Raw genomic sequence first — 18,541 nt, 5'->3', positions numbered from 1 at the left:
AAGCACAGTAACTTTCCTTCAAAAACAGCACCACCCATGCCCTCAGGTTGTGTGTGGTATTGCAATTCATCTACAATCTTTGTAGTCAGTGACAGTGGTGAGCATAGCAACAAATCAGAGATCAACCTTTAATTCTTATAGGGGCGGTTCAGCCCCATGTCTTCATGCGCCAAGAAGGCCAGCTGCCAAGCGAACCATCCAATGCCCAACATGGATCCTGCATGCATCCTATTTATTAAAACAGGACATATGCACAATACTTGCTGGGCGTCAGATGGTGGACTTGGCATCTGTCCCTGCCGGCAAGAAGAAGGGAAGAGAAAAACGGGCTGCGCAATCCCTTTAAAGGGACAGTCTATACCAATCCACATAAAAGGTGAACAATGGCACCTCCCAAGTGTCTGGGGTTCACTCACTTCTTCAGGACGATCTCTGAAGCTCCCTTGCTGTACAGTCGGAATCCTCCATTGGGTAGGCACACGACGGTGCTCATAGACTTACGGACAGAGTTGAAGGTGTACACTTTATAGAGCGTCTCCTCAGGAATCTGGTCTCGCACCAGCTGGTAGTCCCGTTGTAAATCCAGAACAAAGCCAAGCAGGGCGCACTCAGTTTTATTGCCTACTTGCTGGGGAAGCGCTCCTTCTTTTTCTGGAGGCTTAAGAATAAAAAGAGACACGGAGATGAGTATGTGACGCCGGTCTAAGCTGACAGCCGCCATATGTTAGCGCTGGAAGTCATACGTGAATTGTATAGTAGTCAACGTTCAGATTACTTTATTGCCATGAAGTCAAATTAAAGGGATTATAGAGGATTAGGAAAACATGGCTGCTTACGTCCAGGAACAGCACCACTCCTGCCTGTGTATGGTATATAGTCCAAGTAAGTAACTAAATATAGGACATTAGCTATTAATGGGAAGTAATAGGATCATAGAGAATATTACTAGTGGGTAATGAAGGGGTTAATAGTAACATTCCTGGTGGGCTAGGGTAATTAGGGGAGATGAATTTTAGTAACGCCAGGAAATCTATGGTGATGAAGTGATTAACTATAACGTCCCTGGTTGATAGGATTAACTGTAAAAATCCCTGGTGGGCCAGGGCAGCTATGAGAATAATGGTAACATCCATGTGGGGTAGGGCAGTTAAGCTTTTAAAGGGGTACTCCGGAGAAGGAAAACAATGTTGTCAAATCTAATTGTGTCAGAAAATTATATAGGTTTGTAATTTAAATCTCAGGCCTTCCAGTACTTATCAGCTGCTGTATGTCCTGCATGAAGTGGGGTATTCTTTCCAATGTGACACAGCGCTCTCTGCTGCCCCCTCTGTCTGTGGCAGGAACTGTCCAGAGTAGGAGCAAATCTCCATAGAAAACCTGTCCTGCTCTGGACAGAGGGGGCAGCAAAGAGCACTGTGTCAGACTGGAAAGAATCCATCACTTCATGCAGGACATACAGCAGGGGATAAGTACTGGAAGCAAGATTTTTAAATAGAAGTAATCTACAAATTCTTTTTAAATCACCAGTGTACCTCTTCAATTATATGATTTTTGGTAAACTAGGGCAGTGATAATGACAATATGACAATGTGACAATGTTGACATTCCTGGTGGTCTTGAGAAGGGGATGAGGACAGTGAAGAGATGATAATGATAACACCCCTGGTGGGCTACAGTAGTAAGAAGGCTAATTGCCCTAGACCACCCTTGGTGGTCTTGGGCAATGATCGGGTTAAAGGAGTTATCCAGCGCTTCAAAAACGGCCACTTTTCTCCCTCTCTTGTCTCCAGTTCAGGTGTGGTTTGCAATTAGGCTCCATTTACTTCAAGTCCCAAACCCCACCTAATCTGGAGACATGTTTTTGTAGCACTGGATAACCCCTTTAATGGTAACATCCCTGGTGGTCTAGAGTAGAGAAGTGAAGGAGTTAACCAATGGCAATGATTCCTGTCACACTCCATCATCATGTCACTATACACTGCCCAGACACTCCATAAGTGTGATATCCTTGGCTATGCTATTCTTGTGCAGGTGAGCAGGAGGCAAGGAACTTACTAGAATCTTGGTGGTGTAGGCACAATTAATGGCAATGGCATTGACGAGCAGGTCTAAGATTTTGGAATTGATGCTGCTGGGATCTGGCTTTTCTTTAAAATGGACGTCTCCAAGGTAAGACTGCACGACGGTCATACGGTTGGTTGTCAGGGTTCCCGTTTTGTCAGAGCAGATGGCAGTGGCATTGCCCATTGTCTCACAAGCATCCAAGTGTCGCACAAGGTTGTTGTCCTTCATCATTTTCTGCAATGCAAAAACACATGTCTGAATAGTGCGCCTATACAACAAACTCAATAGAAGTTTCACTTTACTGCGATATATGTGTTGGGAAGTCCCATAAGGGATAAGTGGAGCGGTGACTAAACATATGCTATCACTCCATTCACTCGGGGGAACAAGGGCCTTAAAGGGATACTCCGGAGAAATTTTTTTTCCTATCAAATTAACTGGTGTCAGAAAGTTATATAGATTTGTAATTTACTTCTATTAAACATTTAAAGTCTTTCAGTACTTATGAGCTGCTGTATGTCCTGCAGGTAGTGATGCATTTTTTCCAGTCTGATACAGTGCTCTCTGCTGCCACATCTGTTCATGTCAGGAACTGTCCAGATCAGTAGCAAATCCCCATAGAAAACCTCTCCTGCCATGGACAGAGGTGGCAGCAAAGAGCGCTGTGTCAGACTTGAGAGAATACACCACTTCCCGCAGGACATTCAGCAGCTGATAAGTACTGGAGGATTTTTAAATTGTAAATGACACATCTGTATAACATTCTGACACCAGTTGATTTAAAAACTTTTTTTTAAAAATCCTTTTCCTATAGACAGGGAATAACTTTTAACCTTGGGATAACCCCTTTCACGGCATGCTTGATAAAGCCCCTTGTGGGTCGAAACGTTGCACTCTTTTTATACCTGAACATGCAATAATAAGACTTGGATTTATTTGCACTATGGATGCCCCATAGAAAACTCTTCTCTACATGTCCTAGAGATAAGTCAAAAGTATTGATCAGTCGAGAGCAGGGTGTTCAGACCTCCACCAGTCAGAAGATGGTGATAAGAAAAGGTGAGCTCCATAGACTTACAATGGAGACAGTCTACTGAGATGTAAATGGCAGCCTGTCGGGGAGTGAAGCACTTAGCGGCGCGCTTCTCCCATCTAATGGTCAATGGGGGTCCTAGCACAGAGACCCTGACTGATCCAATCTTTTCACTTGTCTCTAGAACAATGTAACCCGATTACCCTTTGGGAGTCAATGTAAAATGATGGTAACTTTACAGAGGCGCTGTATACACGAAGCGATACCGGATTATTTCTTATTTAATATACAATGGAAGGATGGACAGAGCCTTGTCTAACAATATACATACACACACACACATACACCAATGGGCCATAACATGAGAACCGCTGACAGGTGATTGGAAAAACATGGATTATAATGTGACAATGGCGTCTGTCATCCATTCCTGGCTTTGGCTTCAAAAATCAGTCATATAAATCTGTCTGTGTAAACACAACATCGGGGAGATTTATCAAACATGGTGTAAAGTGAAACTGGCTCAGTTGCCCCTAGCAACCAATCCGATTCCACCTTTCATTTTCCAAAGAGTCTGTGAGGAATGAAAGATGGAATCTGATTGGTTGCTAGGGGCAACTGAGACACTTCTACTTTACCCCAGTTTGATAAATCTCCCCCTTGTGTCCTGGCTGCATGTGGATGTTACACGTATAACCTACCTAACCATTGTACACACCAAGTCCCCCCCATCATGGCAGCAGGACCCCCTAATGGATAATGCCCCGTGGGCCACACTGCAGGCATTGTTCAGGGACACGACAAAGACATCGAGGCCTCCTAATCCCCAAATCTCAATAGGATCCATCATCTGTCTGATCCATGGAAGCCACATCTCATTGTATATCACCTCCCAATCGTACAATATTTGGCAGGTGGTTACAATGTTATGGCTGATCGGCGTATAAGACCCCAATAGTGTAAAACAAACTGAGACGTCTTTGGAGTGATGTTGTAATATGAAAGTTTCCAAAGCCGCTACTGCTTACCTTGACAGAATAGGCTAGAGAGATGGTAACGGCTAGGGGCAGGCCTTCTGGCACAGCCACCACTAGGACAGTAACTCCAATGATGAAGAATTTGACAAAGTACTGCACGTAGACAGGGGTACACTCCGCTAGCCACACTTTCCCCTCCACCACAAAGGTTTCAATCACAAAGTAGAGCACCAAGATGATAACTGTAATGGCCGACATCACCAGACCTGGTGGAGGAGGTAGGGGGTGTTAAAGGGACAAGAGAAAGGAAAGGAGCATAGGGGAAGAAGGAGAGGAGGCGAGTTAGAAAGGACAACAAACCAGGTTAATAAGGGACAGAGAGACAGAATATGGCAGTTCGGTTGCAAGTTTTACCCTGGAACGTGAATTTGTCAGCAGTCGTCCAGTTATTGCTGGCCTACATCTTCCAGTGGGTGGCGGTTCATACTAGAGGTTGTAGTACAGCAAAATCCAGAGACGATGGACAGCACCAAACCCAACCCAATCCTTTTAGACCAAGAAGTTTCTCAGCCGTGGGGGGCGCAAATGAGCGCGATCAGCGGCTTGTTTATGGTGTCTTTACACGGCACGAGAAATCAAGCAGATGAGCTGCATGAACGAGCCTAACAGCACAGACATGTTTATAGATATGTATATATCCGTGCAGTCAGTTTCAGATCACAAGCAGCAGTCTATACTTACCAGCCATGCTGCTTGTGATCCGGTATCTGGCTCTCTAGTCCTCGCACCAGCTGTATCTTGAGATCCCACCTTCTCCAGCTGTCAATCATTCTGGAGGAGGTGAGGCCTAAATATACAGCTGGCAGAGGACTGGAAAACCAGATGCTGGATCATAAGCAGCAATCTATACTTACCAGCCATGCTGCTCGTGATTTGGTATGTGGCTCTCTGGTCCTCACACCAGCTGTATCTTCGGACTCCGCCTCCTACAGTTGACAATCATTCAGGGGGAGGCGGGGCCTAAATATACAACCAGCAGCTGAAGGAGGACTGGAGAACCAGATGCCGGATCACAAGCAGCGTGGCTGGTAAGTATACACTGCTGCTCGTGATCTGGAAACTGTCAGCATGGATGTTTACATACATAATCGGGTGTTTGCCCGGTCTTTGGCTGACCACTGCCCCTTTTACATGGGATGATTATCGGCTGCAGGAGTGTTTTTAGCGATGTTCCTGGCCGATAGTCGACCCGTGTAAAAGGACCCTAAGTTGTTCTGAACAGCTGTTGCCCATATGCCCGCTAGATGGAAATCGGTGCCAGCCTATGCCTAGAACTTTTGTCATGTAAAAATTGCAACAGCCAAGTCTATGTTAGCTTGAGAATGAGAAGCGACTTCTTTGTCAGGCCTATACAAGGAGAAGAAAACACATCTCGGCTTTACAGAAGAAAGCATTAAAACTTCTATCTCATTTCTTCCGTCCTCTGTTCTTTCTTCTCGTTCTTTCTATTATTTTATACCCGACAGTCGGGGAGACATTTTATTTTGTTAAGAGAATAGCAATAGATGAGAGACAATTGAGAGGTCAATGGAAAGATCTGACAGGAGGCTTCTATGGGAGGCGTGAAGTTCCCAATGTAAACTGCCCGTGGACTTTGCTTGTTCATCAAAGCGGCTCTTCAAACAAATGCAATACATTCAGGTCACCTACATACAGCTGAGGACGCCATTCACGGAGCCATGTTCTGGTTCCTTTAAATTAAGCCAAATAATGTGTTCATGGGCATTTTACTATGGGAACAGAATTTGTTAATACATAAAACAGAGTCTTTTACTTAAGTGTTAGAGAAAGCCTCATCACCAGGGGGAGCAGTTCTGGGGAGCAGTTTGTATATCTAGTAGAGAGCACCTACTTAAAGGGGACTTGTCACCATTTCCTTTCCTGAAATATGTATAAATACTCTAAGCAAGGGCTAAAGCCTAAAGCCTCTCAGAGCGCTCTAGTAGTATCTCCAGTAGTATCTCATGAGCAAGAACCCTCCTTCTACATCTTTTACTGCTGTCTCATGTACCAGACCACTCCTTCCACAGCTGTCTCATGTACCAGACCACTCCTTCCACAGCTGTCTCATGTACCAGACCACTCCTACTACAGCTGTCTCATGTATCAGACCAGTCCTTCCACTGCTGTCTCAAGTACAAAACTGCTCCTACTACAGCTGTCTCATGTACCAGACCACTCCTTCCATAGATGTCTCATTTACCAGACCACTCCTACTACAGCTGTCTCATGTACCAGACCACTCCTTCCACAGCTGTCTCATGTACCAGACGACTCCTTCCACAGCTGTCTCATGTATCAGACCACTCCTTCCACAGCTGTCTCATGTACCAGACCACTCCTTCCACAGCTGTCTCATGTACCAGACCACTCCTTCCACAGCTGTCTCATGTACCAGACCACTCCTACTACAGCTGTCTCATGTACCAGACCACTCCTTCTACAGCTGTATCATTTACCAGACCACTCCTTCCACAGCTGTCTCATGTACCAGACCACTCCTACTACAGCTGTCTCATGTACCAGACCACTCCTAGTACAGCTGTCTCTCAAGTGCCTTTTCCTGGGAACACCATGCTCCAGATTACATCTTTCCCACCTCTCCCATGTGCCAGACCACTAGTTACCCTAGCTGTTTCATGTGCCATTAACACTCCTTCTCAGGATCTTCCATTCACCAAAAAGTACCACACCAAACCTTCTCCACCTCTTTTATATGACAGACTACCCCTCTCACATCTGTCATGCCACTCCTTCCTGGCATCTCTTTTCAACAAGACCACTCCTTCCTGGCATCTCTATCCACCAGACAATTCCTTCCTGGGATCTCCCTTTCACCAGGCCACCGCTTCTTGGGATCTTCTATCCTCCTGACCAATCCTTCCTGGGATCTTCTATACACTAGACCACTTTTTCCTGTGATCTCCTATCCACCAGACCACTCCTTGGGATCTCCTGTCCACCAGACCACTCCTTCCTGGGATCTCCTATCTTACAGACCACTCTATCTAGGAATTTCCTATCCACCAGACTACTTCCTGGGGTCTCCTATACACGTGACCACTCCTTCTTGGGATCTCCTGTCCACCAGACCACTCCCAAACTTTTATAACTACACAACCTGGAGACATAACTCCATAACTTTTTTGGGATGGGGGTGGGGGCATTTGGTTTGAAAAATTTAAATTTTGTGTATTTTAATGTTTGCATGGTTTTCATGGACAAATTTTTGCAAAAAATTTCTGTATATAGACGATGTAAAGGCCTATATTAACATGACATAATACCCAGGTTGTTGCAGCTACGAACAGGAGCTGTTTAGTAAATCCAAGTTTTAAGTAAAAAAAAAAAGAACATTTATGTATCAATGGATGGAGAAATTAAGGTAAAAAATATAAACTGTCCCTTTAAGAGTCCCTGGCACGGGGGGTGACAGGTTCCCTTTAAGACTATCATGACATCCATTAATATTTTAGTAATACCCAGTTTTACCTGCTTTTCCTATCTGCACTGCCAGCTTGGTGAGTTTCCCCTGCAACACCGACTTCTCCTTTTTGGGAATACTGGCTTTTTTCTTTTCTCGTTCCTCCATTTCTCCACCCTCTGCACTTTTCAGCGGCTGCATCTCCATGGCAACAGCGCCATCCTGCTTTTTAGCTAGGAAAGAGAAACAAAGCAGAAAAAGACAGGATAAATAGGACGCAGGACCTATACTAGGCACCTTGGTATGTGGAGGTCATGAGTGGCACCATGTTTAGTCTTATTCAGTCAGTTCTTGGCTGCATCTCGTGTATTGACTCAGGACATGTCCTGGACCACGTGACTTGTAAGGGGGTGACATCACCAACATCATGCTTAGTCATCAGTTAGACCATTCAATAATGCAGAGAAAATGGTCAAAACCAGTCGTAGAAGGAAGATCATATTTGCCTGCAGTTTTGGTGGCACAATGTTGGGGGGCTCCATGGGAACTCCAAGGGCCAGGCTTCTATTTCCCCATTTTGGTGACTTATATGTTGATAAGTATAGGAATGATGTGTAAACCTCACCTTAGGGATTCCCCATTTAGAGACTTCAATCTCTCTTCTTCACCACAACTGGGCAGTCTTGTTTAGACACCACATGGTACTATCATTTGAGCACTTCAAATCTCTTTTTGTTATTTATATAGTGTAAGATTTCTGGTTTTTTTGTAGCTAGATTGCAAAAAAATGTTGTGTTTTCCTCAGGGGCCTCCACAGATCTGAATCCGGACCCCGAGGTCTGGTGCAGAGTCTGTACTGGCCGTGGATGTAGAAGGACCTGCTTAGCAATCTTACATATGACTTATATCTTGCTTTAGGGCAGGGATGGGGAACCTTCAGTCCTCCAGCTGTTGCAAAACTACAATTCCCATCATACCTGGATGGCCAAAGCTTTCACTTTATCTGTCCAGGCATGATGGAAGTACCGCTTTAGGGTCTAAGCTGAGCCCACCAGCATCAACCATGCCATTTTGTAGCTATACGGAGGAGAACTTCTCATGATGCTTTTTCCCTTTCTCTCCACAAACATAAAGAAGAAACAGAATAAAGCTTGTGCGCTCATTTCCCACCTTGGAATATGTGTGACTATATTCGTGAAGGGAAATGTAATTTAGAATTAGATTTCAACAACCCAATTTTATGCTATGATAATTACCAAGAAATCTACATGGACTAAAGGGCATTTTGGCCCAAAGTGGTAGAAGACGTCCTTGCATCATGTCTGAGAATACCAGTGGGGATCGGATTTTTGCCATCAGATAATAGTTATACCATGTAACAGGTAGAATTGGCTCAGTTGCCCGTAGCAACCAATCAGATTCCACCTTTCATTTTCCAAAGAGTCTGTGAGAAATAAAAAGTGGAATCTGATTGGTTGTTAGGGGCGACTGAGCCAGTTCTACTTTACACCAGTTTGATAAATCTCCCCTAATGTGTACACAATGTGTACCGTTATTTCTCTTTTAATAAACTCCATAGTCTCTCTGCTCTTACAGTAAAGAATCCCCTTCTGTGTTGGTGTAAGAAACTTCCGTATCCCTGCTTATAATCTGGGGTATAAATCGATCATAGTTCACAGGTTGAGAATCTTTTTGTTTACCATACTTGACCCATTCTATTCCTTACTTTGGTCGCTGCCACTGAACCTAATGAACCTCAATCATGTCTTTCTTGTGTATAAGTGTCCAAATCTCTACAAAACATTCCATATGTGATCTGACTAGCAAAAAAAGTGTCATAACCCCTCTAAAGGAGGTTTATAGGAGGTGAGGGTCCCTCATACAGATCTAATAGCCAGAGAGAGCAGCTATAAACAACTTTAACCCATAGATTGTGTAATTGCATTTTTTTTCCTCCGGAGGTGCTGCAGGGAAATCACACACATTATAGGTGAGTACTCATTTTTTGTATAAAATTTTCTTCTGTGTGTGTTTTTCTTTAATGTTTTTGTGCAGCCAGATGGTGTATTAAAGTTGATAGGGAAAAAAAAGCGATGTGCTACAAACTGCTTTATGGTGCCATTTTGATTTTTTTTGTGTTGAGTCAAAGTGCTCTCGGTACCTAAACATTCTCTCAGTATGCTACATGGCTTAAAAATAGCAGAAAAATGTAATAAATAAATACAAATCTTCTAAAAAACACATTCATGGTAAAAATTTGCATGTGAGGGGAAACTTTTTGTAGGCAAATATGATGGATGGCCCATTCTCAGGATTAGAGATGAGCACTTTGTTATCTCAGCAATCCGCTCATTGGCTGGCTGCCTTCTAGCTCACAGTCGCTCGGTGCCGCCCCTCACCGGGTGCCGGGAAAAGCTGGATCTAGTCCCGGGAAACTTCTCCTAGTTTACCAGGACTGGATCCAGCTTTTCCCAGCACCCGGTAAGGAGCGGCACGGAGCGGTAGTGAGTTAAAAGGCAGCTGGCTGAAGAGTGGATTGCTGAGATAACAAAGCGCTTTTTCTTCACTATTACTGTAAATTCCTTCATCTCTACTTGGGATAGGCCATCATCTCCTCCAATCTGGAAGCAAGGCCAAAAGCATTTGGCTCCATTCGCTACAACTGGTTTCTGGTAGAAATTAATGAAACCTGCTCAGCTTTTGAGAAGATGGATGCAGCCCTAGGGCTGTTTGGAAAATATGGATACAGTCATCATCTCTAGTTTCTGGCCCATTCACTGTAGTGTAGTGTGGGATAGGTCATCAGTTATTGATTACCTATCCTAATGGTCCTATTACACGTCCCGATCATTTTAGTAAACGAGCACCGATCTGCTAGATCGGCGCTTGTTTACTGGACTTATCAGATGGCCCGATAAGGGCCTTAAGGGCAGTAAGGGCTGCATGGACATCGTTAGCGCTGTCCATGCAGCCCTTTCCTCTCCTTGCTCCAGGTTTTCTCTCCTGTGCTGACAGGCTGCTCAGCCGCTGCAGCCTCTGGGACCAGGTGGTTGCGGAACTTAGGAGAGAAGACTGGGAGCAGGGAGAGGTAAGGCAATTGTCAGCCATCGGCCGCGCACCGCTATTACACGTAGCAATGCGTGGTCGGCATGTAACAATTTTAGGTCCAAACCTGAACCAACTATCAGCCAATGATCGTTGTCAACAGCTAATTGTTGTTTCTATTACACAAAGTGATAATCGGCTGATTTGGCCTATAATCGCTCCGTGTAATAGAGCCCTTAGAATAGGCCATAAACCCTTTAAAGACCACCTACTGTAGAACTTGTCCCTAGTCGATCCCTCCTGACTTACCATTACACATTGTCTGGGTCCACCAGCTTATCTAAGAACATTTTGTCGATAACTCCCGTTGGACCTTGGATTATTCACCTATGGAATGTGCGTCAAGGACTGTGCGTCCAACCCCAATCTTTTTAATACTAAATGTTAATATTTTTAAGCTGTAATTGCTAATGTTCCACCGGGGAAGTGTGAATATTTTCAATTCCTTATATCCATTTTTAAGCTGCCAGTGTGCCCTACCGAGATGGCATTGTTGTCATACAATTATGCAGCTCGATGGAGGCAGCCATTCGACCATCAGGCCTCTACCAAAACAACGCACCTGAGGCGTATAAATGCAGGCCCACAATAGAAGCCCTGTCAAGCCTTCTTGCTGTAACAGAACACACCCTGTTGTGTCTCATTCCCCGGTTATGAAGTGGGCAGGGAAGAATGAGTAGCCTGATTGGCTGAGGGCCTCCATGCTGTGATCAAACCATTGTGCCGAAATAAACATTTAAGAGGGAGAAAAAAAAAATCTTAGCCGTACGTCCATTCTTCTACTGAGAGGGACTGATCAATACAGTAAAATAAAACTTAGTATATGTGCGTATATTAATGGTAATGAGAAATACGCAAACGACAACTAAGAGGTTAAAGGGATCCTCCAGTTTCCGTTAATACACAAGCACTGTCACCCCCTTTACAAACGTGAGCCGTAAAACTGGTCATCAGGGACCAGCGGAGAGTACAGTAAAGGGTTTACTCTGATTGTTATGTACTTGTCTCCCATTGCAGTCGGAGCAGTGGCGGAGGGCTCCTGCTGCAGCCAGTTGCCTTACAGAAAAGACAAGCCTCAAGTTTTTTAGAAGGGCAGAGAAATTAGTGATGTTTTGGGACTTATATGATATAGATAGTAAAAAACTGACCCCATTACAGTATTCTCTGGCAGAGTCCCATGGCCTCCCAGCTCTACGCTGGCTGTACAGTTACAATAAACGTTGGTCAGGCGTTCGCATGGCTGACAGTTTTCTCTGTCGACCTCCCCATACACGTGAAGGTTTGGCAAGGGTAAGAGAAGGGTAAGCCTTAGCCAGATAGATCTGGTGGTGACTTACGCCTCCCAGAACAAAAGGGTCAGGTGGTGAAAATCCAACATGTCCGACCCTTCTCTTCACTGACATAATTTATTAGTGTAAATTCTAGAGGCTGCCATACAACTTAGATAGCCGTCTGAACCTGACTAAGGCCAGCTTTAGTCTAAGCTGTATGGGATCCTTTACAGTAAAGAATCCCTTCTACTCTGACAGAGAATCCTTTTTTCTTCTACTTATAGTAAATGATCCCATGCCATTGTAACATTTTCAGAATCCAGTGACGTTATCACCACCCTATTTAACCCAAGGGGCTCCAGCGTTGGTGGGTCATTGTTACTGTGTTAAAAGTTTAGGTGCACAATTGTGGTTATAGACATAAGGGGAGATTTATGAAAGGGTGTAAATATACACCTGGTGTAAACTGCCCACAGCAACCAATCACATCTCAGCTTTCAGCTCTGATAACATATAAAAGTAGCTGTGATTGGTCGCTGTGGGCAGTTTACACCAGGTGTATATTTACACCCTTTCATAAATCTCCCCCATAATGTATAAGTTATAGAATACTTTGATTGGAGAATGGCCTTTTAGTAGACTTAAACTGCCTGGACCACAGTGTGGAACACCAAAGATGTTTTACTCTGAAACAATGCAGCATTTCAGTAAAAACCTAGTTAAAATGAACCATAGCACTAGGTTAAAGGAGAAGTCCTGCAAAAATTTTATTAAAGTATTGTATTGCCCCCCAAAAGTTATACAAATCCCCAATATAAACTTATTATGGGAAATGCTTATAAAGTGCTTTTTTCTCTGCACTTACTACTGCATCAAGGCTTCACTTCCTGGATAACATGGTGATGTCACTTCCTGGATAACATGGTAATGTCACTTCCTGGATAACATGGTGATGTCACTTCCTGGATAACATGGTGATGTCACTTCCTGGATAAACATGGTGATGTCACTTCCTGGATAACATGGTAATATCACATCCTGGATAACATGGTGATGTCACGACCCGACTCCCAAAGCTGTGTGGGCTGTGGCTGCAGGAGAGGATGATGGCAGGGGGACACTGATGGACACAGGGCACTGGAGGGACACTAAGCATCCCCCTGCCATCATCCTCTCCAGCAGCCACAGCCCGCACAGCTCTGGGAGTCGGGTCGTGACATCACCATTTTATCCAGAAAGTGACATCACCATGTTATCCAGAAAGTGACATCACCATGTTATTCAGGAAGTGAAGCCTTGATGCAGTAGTAAGTGCAGGGGAAAAAGTACTTTATAAGCAGTTCCCATAATAAGTGTATATTGGTGATTTGTATAACTTTTGGGAGGCAATACAATACTTTAATAAAAAAAAATTCTGGACTTCTCCTTTAAATGCCATTTGGAACAAATATAAAACCAAGCTGTGGCACTGGTTTAAGTGCCATCTGGGTGGTCTTCCTAGTTATTCTTCACCGTGCTGTTTATATGTTGGAAGAGACATGTTAATCTGGTCATACTGGGCGGGGAGAAGCCAAGAACACCACCAAGATGGCACTTAAGAATAAAGTATACTTGCATATAACAACTGTGCCCCTTGGGATTTCATGCTGCTTGTGGTTTGAATCATTGTCTAACCAAGATATTCCACTAGGTACCCACCCACCATGTATATATCCACAATGTTAATCCCAACCTTTCAACACAGCAGTGATGACCTCCCAATGTTTGGAGAGGCCCCTTGGGTTGAACAGCAACAACCCCTCAAGTCAGGGCATCCTAGGTGGAGCGCTGCGTTACAACTTCTTTATAGGAGGTATCACCATAAATATTAATGTTAACGTTCATGTTTGACTACAATAATAAAACGCTAATATGCATGTAGAAGTTTGTGGCGGTCACACTTGGCACGGTTGGCACATTACCTTTATTCTGAATATTCTCCACTGCCCCATCCTGCTGCTTTCCTACAACAAGAGAGGAGTGACAAACACAACACTTAAAAACAAACAAGACAGGGCACTGCAACAGCACAAGAAGACAAGTGCAACATGGGTGATGGGTCTGTAATGTGTGAATGCTGGATGTGGACAGATGGGATGGAGACAGAAGTCTGCGGCCTCTGACAATGGGATCAGTCATAGTGAATGAAAGGGAAATGAAGTGGTTTCTGTTTTTGACTTTTAGTCATCATAAAATAAAGTTCCTTCCATCTAAAAATTCCGTGACAGAATTGTTTAAGCAATCAAGATGACCGGCACCACTTCAGGAGATTGGAACAGAGAGAAGGAAAAGGGCCTGTCTCAGGGTGGGGGCAAGGGGAAGGTGAGTGGAATTCTTAATATTTTTCGTTTTGTTGTGGACATATTACCATCCTACTAGGGGTATCCTGGGGAGAAGAAACCACCTGCCTATATCTAATGGGGATATCTACATAATAGGGTGTGGGATTGCCTACCTGCTGAGGTCATCTATCTATCAAATGCAACGATTAATTGGTGGGGTATTATCTACCTACTGGAGGCAAGTACCTAATGGGGGGATTAATTGGTGGGGTATTATCTACCTACTGGAGGCAACTACCTAATGGGGGGATTATGTACCTACTGGGGACTAATTGAGGGTAGATTACTTACCTATAGGGGGTTTCTTCCTAAAGAGGAATTATCTAGCTACTAGGGGCAACTACTTAATGGGGAATTAACTATGTACTGGGGGCATCTACCTAGTGGGGAAAAGTATCTACCTACTGATGGAATCTATAATAGGGGAGGTTATCTACTGGGAGCAGCAACCTAAATGAGGGGGGGGGATTACCTACTGGGGACTTCTACCTAATACAGGATTACCTACCTACTGGGATGAGTTTATCTGCCTACTAGGGTCTACTGTCTAATGTGGGGATTACTGGGGGAGGGTTATCTACCTACTGGGAGGGGATACCTCCCTACTGAAGGCATTCATTAACCTAATTGGGGGAGGGGGATTATCTTACTACTGGGGCGTCTACCTAATGTGAATATTTAGCTACTAGGATCATTTACCTAATCGATAGGGGATGACCTACATACCCAGGGTCACTGGGGGGTTTTAGTAACAGTATGCTGGTTTTAGTTAATGCAGTAGTATTATGTCACCCTGGTATGGAGGTAGAAATGTATTTTTTAAACTCTAGCCCCATAATACTTTGCGTAGCCCCAGCACCTGCCAACGCACTCTGTGCCACTGCCTACACAAGCACTGGGATCTTATAAAAGCAATAATCCAATCAATTTTGACTTTTTTCATTAGGGCAGATTCAGTATTGTAAATAAACCTAAGAAACTAAGACTTTGGCGGGTATATCACACAGCCTGAGCCAATCTGGGAAGACTGACTGGTCTTAGTTTGCACCATCTAACAATCAGATATTTTTAGTAAGTTTGGGTGATGGTATAGTTATGTTGGGGTTATAGGTACCGCTATGGGGTACAGCGCTACCCCACTGACCAATTTTGCATGGATCATGTAAATAGATTTCAAGTGAAAGTGAAAACAGAAATATGGGAAATCGTTGATGAAAACTTTCATTCTTTCTAAACAAAAATCCAAGAAACACACAATATTACAGCAAAGTCACACAACATGTTGTCTCAACATAAACAATGAACAAATCACAATCTGTGACTATTGGCTCAGATCTACCTTCCCATTTTATCTGTCTTCCTCAATTTTGGGAGAAGCAAGGCTGAAATCCAACATGTCCATCCTTTTGTCCTTCTGGGAGATAAATGTGCTGTCGCCTTCTCTACATTTAAAGAAGCATGCACGCTAATTATGGTAAAGTAGGGGTAAAAAGCTGATTTTTTTCCAAAGCTATCCTATCTCTATGGCCAGACATAGAATGTCTTCTAGATTACTTTAGACTTGCAAGAAGTGGTTTCATAGTCTTCCTTTACCCATGTAAGAATAAATACCCACTATTGGGTCCTGTTACATCTAGAAGACAAAGTATTTAGAAGTGCTGGGTGCCAGGAGGTTACCCAAAGAGCCAATCTCCTTTATTGTATTTGGATACAGGGTTATGGACGTTAACCAAATCCTTGAAAGCAAGAAATGCAGTCATGTAGATTGCTCAGAGGGTGCAACCTGGTTAGATAACATATGACAGGTACCGCTCATAGAGAGATGATAGAATGTAGTCTGTTCAGACCTTTGTGCAATAGTCATATTATAGAGTTGAGCAAACTTGCCAAAAGTTTGGGATCACACAATCCTGAACAATCTGCATTTGAATCCTGCTGGCTGAAAAACATGGACACAGCCTATGGCATCCACCTTCTTCAGGCAGCGGGATTCAAATGCCGATTGTTCAGGGTCATATCTTGTTTCTTAAGGGACCCTGTGAGGTCCTGTTCCTGACCCTGGGACCTTTATACATGTAGGGCCTGTGCTCTTTGTGAGGCTCAACCACTCAACCATTGTGTTCTCCAAGAGATAAATCATCACCGGAGCTGCCTGGCTGCGGCTTATGCCTCCTTTTAGGAACACATGAACTTGCAGATGCACTTAACGTCTATATATATGGAGAGACTGGGCGAGATAGCTGTCCGTTGATCTGTGGACAGCTTTTAGTAGTCATAACATTTGTTTGACTGACCGTTATCACTCCCGACCTCCCCATACACATAAACATTCAGTGCGGCTGAATGTTAATATATTCTCTATGGGAAGGGGTAGGCAGCAGCTAGGGTTGCTCTGGTGCTGGTTTATGCCTCCCAGAACAAAAGGGTCAGGCAGCAAAAATTCAACACATCTGACCTTTCACCCCAGTTACGTCCCAATTTGATGGTGTCGGTGGGTTTGACTGTCTTTAATCTAAGGTGTACGGGCACCTTTGGGTGGATGTGGTGGCTAACGTGTGAGATTAAAGGAAAGAATACCCTTATGGCACTGGTCAAGGTTGCCAAATTCTGATTTGTTTAAATAAAGCTGTTGATGGCCCCAAGATACCCAAACTGCAAATAAAGGGATGGCCTCCAGTGCTAAGCTACTTTCTAGACTTGTTGGGCAGGAAATCAAGGCTACGTTCAATCGATAACTTTTGGGTTCCTGCCCAGAGTAATACATTAAAGGCCTCTCTGTACATCCTGTCTTGAGCTGATGCACCACATGCTTTGGTGAATACAGCCTCTACACTGCTGGGTTTTCTCTTCTAGAGTAATTTCGAGGGTATTATGGTCCTAACCCTCTGCACCTCATGTCTATATCTACATTTATATCTATTAGAGAAGAGCGCAACTCGAGCATGCTCTAGGTTGTCTGAAACCGAAAGTCTCGTCATTTGATTAAGTTGGAAAAGTTGGCTGAAAAAGTTGGAAGCCATCCTAGGGGGTCTGGAAAACATGGATAAAGTCCATAGCTGTATCCATGTTTTACAGGCAGTCTTGGGGCTACATCCAACTTCTTCAGCCACCGGTAATCAAATGCTGAGGGGGTTCAGAAGGACTCAAGCGTTCTCAGGTTGCAGTCATCTCAAATCTGTATATCTACCTGGTATTTAGCAGTGTCCTGTTCTGCAGCTTATACTAGTTTCTCAATATCCCTGACCACAGAATCAATCTGTTAGCAAACTGAAAGATACTTTTAGATGATGGCCACTAGATGTATGGCTCTCTCCGAAGCTTCCATAGTTAGTATGAACCAGATGACTATGATAAAACACACGTGTCCAGTCATCAGACTATCGTGTTGGCACTAGTAAATGAAGGCATCCTTACAGTGAATTATTGAATGAGTATTGGTACTACAAGAACGGCCACCATCAATATGGGCACCACCAATATGGCCACCGCCAATATGGGTATGCACAGATATTCCTCAATAATGATCTCCAACCAACGAATTACAACTCCAAGCAAGTTTCGCAACTGCAAGGCAACAGGTTGGAGACCACTCTAGGGAATATAACCTTCGCTTTTACAACCGTGTGATGTTCCTCTTAAAAGCAAACTGGCTAAATGTTTCATTACAATCAGCAATACTTCATTTCACGGTTTCCGGTCTCACGCATTCAATGTCCAATGAAGCAACTCAGCTACATGTCTGCTGTGATAGCTACTACGTGCACATAGACTTCCTCTAGCACTAGAAGCCCAGGCCAGCGCTGAAGCATGGAAATGCCAACGTCTTAATTTCTACACGGATATATGATAGCTAAGATGGTAAAGCAGATTGTGACATTTACCTTTCTTGTCTTTCTTCTCTTCCTCTTCTCCACCAGCTCCGAGCAAGGTGAAAATGATTCCGGTCTGAGAGTTTACACCAACAGCTGTCACCACCATCCTGCCAGACCCCTCCATGACATGGGTACCTGCCAACACATGACTCATGATGAGTACCTCAGCGAGACAGCGGGGACAGAGCTTCATCCCCGTCCTCCTCCTGCTTGGTTCAAGCAAGGTCTTGATGTTCCGAATTACAGCACAGATCACATTACGAGCTTTGCCAAAGTGTCTGCAGTAGAATCGCGCTTAATATGCCAGGGCTGTTATACGGGAGGAAGAAAGAGGAGAACAGGAGCCAGTTGTGG

General features: G+C 44.0%; 1 protein-coding gene across 5 annotated transcripts in view; it reads right to left on the bottom strand.

Moving 5' to 3' along the window:
* The window catches only part of ATP2B3 (ATPase plasma membrane Ca2+ transporting 3), a 162,858-nt gene that overhangs the window by 34,235 nt on the left and 110,082 nt on the right, over positions 1 to 18,541 (bottom strand). For 3 of the 5 annotated variants that reach the window (XM_069943663.1, XM_069943659.1, XM_069943661.1), the window contains exons 7-12: positions 18,197 to 18,322; positions 13,896 to 13,937; positions 7,627 to 7,791; positions 4,126 to 4,340; positions 2,056 to 2,298; positions 417 to 658 (exon numbers count right to left, since the gene is read on the bottom strand). In XM_069943663.1, coding sequence (XP_069799764.1) covers positions 417 to 658; positions 2,056 to 2,298; positions 4,126 to 4,340; positions 7,627 to 7,791; positions 13,896 to 13,937; positions 18,197 to 18,322 — 1,033 coding nt within the window. The remainder of the gene's footprint in view (positions 1 to 416; positions 659 to 2,055; positions 2,299 to 4,125; positions 4,341 to 7,626; positions 7,792 to 13,895; positions 13,938 to 18,196; positions 18,323 to 18,541) is intronic. The other 2 variants (XM_069943660.1, XM_069943662.1) reach the window with 1 other exon arrangement.

This window comes from Dendropsophus ebraccatus, chromosome 10 (genome assembly GCF_027789765.1).
Source record: "Dendropsophus ebraccatus isolate aDenEbr1 chromosome 10, aDenEbr1.pat, whole genome shotgun sequence".
In the NCBI taxonomy this organism is placed as follows: domain Eukaryota; kingdom Metazoa; phylum Chordata; class Amphibia; order Anura; family Hylidae; genus Dendropsophus; species Dendropsophus ebraccatus.
Note: the sequence above shows the minus strand (reverse complement) of the source record. Positions and strands in the feature narration are given on the sequence as shown.